The 7,310-nt window shown below is 36.8% G+C and overlaps 2 protein-coding genes across 2 annotated transcripts; both read left to right on the plus strand.

Annotated features, from left to right (window-relative positions):
- The first annotated feature begins 488 nt into the window (after positions 1-488).
- On the plus strand, positions 489-3,661 carry LOC113304348 (ATG8-interacting protein 1-like). The gene is made up of 3 exons (XM_026553433.1): positions 489-642; positions 1,451-2,242; positions 3,276-3,661. Exons 2-3 carry the CDS (start codon positions 1,469-1,471, stop codon positions 3,375-3,377), a joined length of 876 nt encoding a protein of 291 aa, XP_026409218.1. The 5' UTR covers positions 489-642; positions 1,451-1,468; the 3' UTR covers positions 3,378-3,661.
- Positions 3,662-3,875: 214 nt separating this feature from the next.
- LOC113305009 (protein FAM98A-like) lies at positions 3,876-6,175 on the plus strand. The gene is made up of 2 exons (XM_026554125.1): positions 3,876-3,966; positions 5,859-6,175. The coding sequence occupies exons 1-2, from the start codon at positions 3,876-3,878 to the stop codon at positions 6,173-6,175; spliced, it is 408 nt and encodes a 135-aa protein (XP_026409910.1).
- The last annotated feature ends 1,135 nt before the right edge of the window (positions 6,176-7,310 follow it).

Here is a 7,310-nt window from a genome sequence, read left to right on the forward strand (position 1 = left end):
GCGGACTTTTAAAGTCCGCCTCATGAAATTTACAAAAAATGGGGCGGACTTTTAAAGTCCGTCTGATGAAATTTTACAAAAAAAAATGGGGCGGACTTTTAAAGTCCGCCTGATGAAAGTTACAAAAAATGAGGCGGACTTTTAACGTCCGCCTGATGAAATTTTACGAAAAAAAATGGGGCGGATTTTTAAAGTCCGCCTGACGAAATTTTAATCATGTACCGTTGCGTCACAACACGGACTAAACCCAAAATTTAATCTTTTTTTTTAATCTTTGATCTTTGGTTTTGATCGCACCACTGCAGTTGCTCTTAGTCTATCATCTTCCCTACTAATATCACAACCCCATAATAACTCCCATCCCCATCTTGTAATCACAAGAGCAAGAGACCCACATTTCAAGAGTAAGGGACCCACATAAGCCAGTATTAACCGGTAAAAATCTCACAGTTTAAGACGTGATCACCGGGTATAACCAGTATATCACTATCTTCTTCTAAACTATCTCTGTATAAATACTCTCTCTCTCATCGTCAGCTAATTCTTTCTTCTTCGTCAGTTCTTCCCAAATTTCTCATGCGAAATCCCCCCAGATTTTCCCACTTTGAGAGATCTCACTGTATAAAAACCTCACATCTTCTGGTAATTCCTCTGAAATCTATTGTGTTTTCTTTCAGATCAGATCTGGTTGCATGTGTTTTGATTATTTCCTCTGATTTTGATTTTAATTTGTGTAAATCAAAGTATAAATTAGGGATTTCTACTCATGATTTTGATTATTAGTTTTTTCTATTTTGTATTTGGTAAACCTAGAATTATGATTTATGACATTCGTTACTCTGATATCATCATCATCATCAACATCGTGATGATTTTATATGTGTGATCGTGTATGGGTAAGAATGGGAATTTGAATATCTTGATGATTTAGGTCTTTTTAAGATTTCAGGATCGTGCTGTGTACTTATGTGTTGCTTTTTTACCATTCTTATGAATCATATCTATTTTTGCTTTTGGCTTTATCTTTTTGGATTTCAATTGCTATGATTGGCATCTGAAAATGAAATTTTGAAAGGCTGTTGTGCAGAAATAGAATTCTACTTTATAATAGAGTAGGTTGTTGTATGTGCTACAGATGTCCTCAAATTTGGAATAGTATATGTGTGATTGATAGTAATGATGTGTAGGTGTTACTTGAGTTGTTATCATGTTACAATTATCATTGTCTAATACTAGGAATAATGAATTGTATCTTAATTGAAGATTTAATAATCTGGCAGATTCATTGACTGTAATTGAGTTTGATTTTTGGTAAACATTGTAATGAATCAATTGAGCATTGCATCAACTGTTTCCCTTGATTTGGATTGTGTATGTATGATCTTACTCTTCGTTGGACTATTTTAACTATATAGCTGATTTCAGGAGTTCTTTTTATTCTGTTTTGAAGGAACACTAGGTTTGGGAAATGGAGGATGAGAAAGATGTTAAGGGAACTTCTACACGTGAGTGGGAAGTTGTGACTTTAACAGCATCAACTTATGCTGCTGCTCCAGGACCAGAAAGCTTAGAGTCAAGTGATGGTAATCAGATGGATGTCAATGATGATGAAGAAACATCTCGGGCAATGTTCATGTCTGGACATTTTGTGTTTCCTCCAAGCCAGCACGAAAATTTACCGTTGTTGTCTGATGAGAATGAGAATGAAAAGGCTGGATATGAAATGGATGTAGGGGGTTCTGACAAAAACGATGAAGAAAATTGGAATGCTAGAAGAATGGCAGGTTCAGATGAGTTACATGGAATTCAGTTTTTTGATGAAAGCGGTAAGAGGTTATCTGTTCGGCCGTCTGAGTTTGAGGAGGAGAGGTCTCTGCTTGGCCTAGATTTGAATGACAAAGAGCAGAGTATCTATGATGCTTCAACCCTTAGCTCGATTCACAATGAAGCAGATATAAGCAGATCGAATTTATATGATGAAAACTCATCTGTTCCTGAATCTAGTGATCCAGTACTGTCAAACCAAGATTCTTTGAGTCCTACAAATGTGAACAAATTCAATGAATCTGGCCTTCCTTGTGAAGCATGGTGGAAAAGGCGCGCAGCTTCCTTGATTGCGCAAGCAAAGGATGCAAACGCCATTTGGTCGGTTGTTGTTGCTGCAACTTTGATGGGGCTTGTAATCCTTGGACAACGGTGGCAATCTCAGCATGTCAAGTGGCAAACCATTGTTGGTGATGAGGTATTCCATCTGAAAAAAAAAAAAACTTTAATGTTGTAGGATTTTTTTCCCTTTTCCTACATCTGAATAGGCATGTTCATTTCCAGCTACTAGAGAAATTGTCCTTATTAATTATGATCTTGTAGCCTCTAGTTGTACTAGGTCTCAGTTTTATCTCCCATATTTTTTCACTAGTAGGCGTGTCTATCCTATCACATTTCAATAGTATTTTTCCATCTTGTGATTCCAATTCACCAGTATGAAAAACCTCTATTTGGTAATGTGTTTACTGTCGACAAATCTTACTTGTTAACTAAGTAAGAGTAAGATCTTATGGCTGTGTCGCTGAAGTATCCTTGCATCTACATTGTTTTGGTTCTGATTTTTTTTATTTTTTAGACTTTGTGAAGTCTTTATAGTATAACCCGAGCATAGAAAATGCCATTACTATCAAATAAGAAAAGCTTCCATTACTATCAAATAAGAAAAGCAAGAATGTATTTGTCAAACGAATGATCGAACTTCACACTGAACCTCTTTTTAAGAAATCTGGATAATGAGTCGTCAGAGTGTACTTGCATTCCACTCATAAAGTCTTATGGTAATAGATATCATCTGCTTGACTGCTACTAGTGATAAGCGTTTTATTGTGCCAATGCTCAAATCACAACTATCATCAATTAAGTTGACTTGGTTTTTGTTGGCCAAAACAAATCTTGAAGTTTATATTAACATGGTCAGGCCCTTTATTTTGCTAAAACTATTGTAAAATTAGGTAACAAATACCAAATGGCAGTAGATGGTATTTTAACATAATTTGAATCAATACGATCAAGATAAACATTCGTTTCCTGTCTGGCAGAACTTGAAGTAAACTGTTGATTTCGGGTTCGTAAGCTAGGAAAATTGGTAATTTGGGACTGTTCTGTTTGTGTTACGTGTGTTGTGATTGAATTTATGAAAGTCGTCAATCTGACTGCACTAAATATTCTAGTTCTGTCTAGCAACTGCCTTGTCTGAACTGACTGTTTTAAACGATTTTTGCATTTGACAGAGGATGGCCAGGATGTTAGGCCCCATATCTCGATTAAAAGATGTTTTTGTTAGCAGTCATGGATCTGGTAATCTCATCAAAGTAGTTCGAAATGATCTTTAAGACAATGACTAAAAGAAAAAAGAGCACGGCAGGAAGTACAGAAGTAGAGATACTTTATAAGCTAGTTCTGCAGTTAGTGCTTTTTATGCTATATTAGGATGGATTTGTAATTTACTGTATCCTAATAAAAGCATGGCCTAAATTCTGTTCATTTACTTTTATCCAGAGATAATTCTTGTTTGTGGTAGTCTTTATCTACTCACTTTGATCAATCTATACATAGTATATATACATAACCTTCTCTATCTTCTTTGGTTCTGTAAATGAAAATTATGATTGCTAGACTTTTGTTCTTGTGTCAAGTCATTTATATTATGCATCCACTTAATCCTGTTTTAGGGTCCATGCATGTCTGTTTAATAAGTTTTTCAATAGGGATTTTTTTTAGAAGAATGAGAATGAAGCTGGGGGTCTTACAGAGAAGGATGGATATGAAATGGAGATAGGGCCATAGGGGGTAGATCTGACGAGAATGATGAATAAAATTATGTTAGTAGAATGGCAGGTTCAGACGAGTTACATGGAATTCAGTTTTTTGATGCAAGTGGCAAGAGGTTATCTTTTCGACCCTCTGAGTTGGAGGAGGGAGGTCTATGCTTGGCCTAGATTTGAATGACAAAGAGACTTTCAACCGTTTGCTCTATTCACAATGAAGCAGATATAAGTGGATCAAACCAAGACTTGTCTTTAGATTCTGCAAGTCCTATAGAACCGAACAAATTTGATGATCTGGCCTTGCAAGTCCTACAAAACCGAACAAATTTAATGAATCTGGCCTTGGTGACTGCTAGTAGTGATGAGTTTTTTTTTTTTTTTTTTTCAAATCCCAACCATCATCAATAAACAAAATCTTGAAGTTTATGCTTTGCCCACCTGTGAATTTTATTGTTTGATTAAAGCAGAGATAAGTCGATCCATGAACAAATTTGGATGCATAAGCTATGTAATGAGTCGGAAAAATTTTATAGACTACCTGCAAAATAAGATTAATGTTACAGTGCAGTATCATTCATCTGGTTGACAACAAAAATGAAAGATTTTGCCAAAGAAAACAATAAACTCGTCTGTAGCAGCTACATATTCAACAGCAGAAGCAATTATATACAGCACTGTTTTGATAAAACTTGTTAAGCGTATCGATTCTACAGTTACATATGAATATGTTACATCAGGAAAATCTACTCCTGCCAGACCTTTACCGCTGCATGTTATGTTCATCCATTAAAAAAACAAAAAAGCTTGGTGGAATTCGTCCCATGATAAAACACTTCCATTTTATTGAAAAGAAAAATGAAAAATCATAACAATAGTACTTTGACAATGACATAGGCCCTGATAAATAACAGGAAACAGTAAAACCAAGTACATGAGCTAGATATACTACTTTGGCCTGAATCTCTTACGGCTTATCCTTATATGTTCTTCGCTTGTAGGTTTCTGCATAAGTACCCGAGTTGAGTGAAACTAAACTTTCCAAATAAATCTCTCTCTCTCTCCAGAATGGACGGGAAATATTCTAATGCTTCCAATTTCCTCATCATGCAAACTATAACCCCAGGGCACATAAGTATTAATCAAATGATCATTATCTAAACACAATACAGGCCTAAAGAAAACACTTTGTGTTATTGGTAGAGAAACCAATTTGGTCATTGGTAGTCTGTTTTTGGTGGATAACCTAGTCCAAGATTCTTGCACTCCATGATCCTGCATCATCCATGCATCAATATACAAAATGTCATCGTACGAAACTAGACAAAGGCAATCTCCCAACAGTCCTAAACGTCCGTACGTTTTTGTAATTTCTGAAGCTGGACCTGGACATCAATGAGTTTCTCGTTACTAAAGAAACTATAGCTTTAGTGGAAATTCCTTGGGAGGTGATAACTCCTATCCAGTGAATAGCTCCGTTGGCAAGAACACCTGGATTATTTCCTTGTTGACGAAACAAGCAAGTGGTTATGGTCTTAACAGGCTTCCACCAGTCTGTTCTTAACGTATACACATCAACCTTACATCCCGTTCGTTTCAAGGAATTGTATTCCTTAGAATCCAACTCCTAGGGAATGCATCCAATTCCTTGAACCGAACGGGGAAACTCTCGTGAAGTATGAAACTATCTACGTTCTACATATGCAACCATTAACCCAGCACGTATTCTTCAATTGAAAGAAAACTTATCAACTATTCAAAAGGGTAACTCTTCCATCTCTGAATATATTCTGAAGATTAAGGAAATATCTGATTCCTTGGCAGACGTTCTTCAACCAGTGTCTGATCTTGAGCTAGTTTCCACAACTCTACGTGGATTGGGTGCTGATTGGTCTAATATTTGCACAACAGTCATAGCTCGGACCACTCTTCCTACCTTTACTAAAGTTCATGCTTTACTATTACATCATGAATCTCATCTTCAATATTTGCAAAATCTGCAAACACACGCTGCTGATATTCACAATCCAGTTTCTTTTTTTTTTTGAGCTCCTGCTGGTCGTGTTGGTCAACAACAACAGAACTCACCTCAACAACATAACTCTGGTCGTGGTCTCTCCAACAATTCTGGTCGTGGCAGTGGAGGAGGTTTTGGTTGTGGTAACTACTTCAACTCTTACCGAGGTGGCTACAATAATTCTGGTAGTCGAACTAATTGGAATAATGGTTGGAATGGCAATGCAAATACTAATGGTTGGAACAATGGTGGTCGTGCTAGCAAAAATGGTGGATTTCAGTCTACTTCTTATGGTCGGGGTCGCAACAACAACATGGGCTCTGTGCTTGGTCCACCACCTCAAAACTAAGTTGTTACTTGTCAGTGGTGTGGTGTGAAGGTTCATACAGCTCAGTCCTGTCATCGGCTTGCACAAACTCCAAACTTTTATCTCCCACAGGCCTTTTCATCTTTGCAAGTTCAACCAATGCCGTATGAAAACCAGTGGTTTGCTGATACAGCTGCATCTGCACACATGAGATCGGATTCCTCTCAGATGACAAACCGTTATGATTATAATGGTAATGATAAAGTTCTAGTTGGTGATGGTAAACTATTACCTATCACAGGAATTGGTGACATTACTCTTCACTCTCCTTCCTCCAAATTGCTACTGAAAAACACATTACATGTTCCATCACTTGCCAAGAATCTTATCTATGTTGGCCAACTTACTCGTGACTCTAACTGTGTTTTTTTTTTGACCGTGATGGTTTTTGCATTCAGGATCAACTAACAGGAGCTCTTCTGTACAAGGGAAAGAATGACGATGGACTGTATACTATTTTCCCTAGTGCTTCATCAGATTCTCGATTGTCTTCTGTTCCAGCCTTATCTGCTACCATTATTGGTGTTCGAACTAGTCCCACTGTGTGGCATATGTGCTTGGAAATCCTAATGATACTATTTTTAATTCTCTCAAGACTCGTTTATTGTTTGATTCTAGTCTTTGTTCTTCTAAGTCTATCTGCTCTAGTTGTGTAGGAGCTAAACACCATCGTATTCCATTTTCATCTAGAAATGATTATTCCAATAAAATTGATGCTGTTATACACTCAGATTTATGGGGTCCTGCGCCTTTTCTTTCTAATTGTGGTTTTCGTTATTTTCTTCTATTTGTTGATGAATGCTCTCGCTTCTCTTGGGTCTACTTTCTGTCTGATAAAACACAAGTCTTTCGTTGCTTTCTCAACTTCCAAGCTATGATAGAGAAACAGTTCTCTACAACTATACGAGTACTCCAAACTGATAGTGGTACTGAATATGCTAATCTATTGAAATCTTACTTATTTGAACACGGTATTCTAAGTCAATCTTCTTGTCATAGCACGCCTCAAAAAAATGGCCTTGCTGAACGAAAGATTCATCATATTACTGAAACAGGTCGTGCTTTGATGCTTCAAAGTGGTTTTCCTGAGAGTTTTTGGGCTGAATTTTATGCAACA

The sequence above is a fragment of the Papaver somniferum genome, chromosome 8 (assembly GCF_003573695.1).
Source record: "Papaver somniferum cultivar HN1 chromosome 8, ASM357369v1, whole genome shotgun sequence".
Lineage (NCBI taxonomy): Eukaryota > Viridiplantae > Streptophyta > Magnoliopsida > Ranunculales > Papaveraceae > Papaver > Papaver somniferum.

Bases quoted from the DNA above. Each gene is read 5' to 3' on its own strand.
- LOC113304348 (XM_026553433.1), top strand. From the start codon at position 1,469: ATGGAGGATGAGAAAGATGTTAAGGGAACTTCTACACGTGAGTGGGAA. The intron at 2,243-3,275 runs GTATTCCATCTG...TGCATTTGACAG, and splicing joins AAACCATTGTTGGTGATGAG to AGGATGGCCAGGATGTTAGG.
- LOC113305009 (XM_026554125.1), top strand. From the start codon at position 3,876: ATGGCAGGTTCAGACGAGTTACATGGAATTCAGTTTTTTGATGCAAGT. The intron at 3,967-5,858 runs GTCTATGCTTGG...TTTTTTTTTGAG, and splicing joins CTCTGAGTTGGAGGAGGGAG to CTCCTGCTGGTCGTGTTGGT.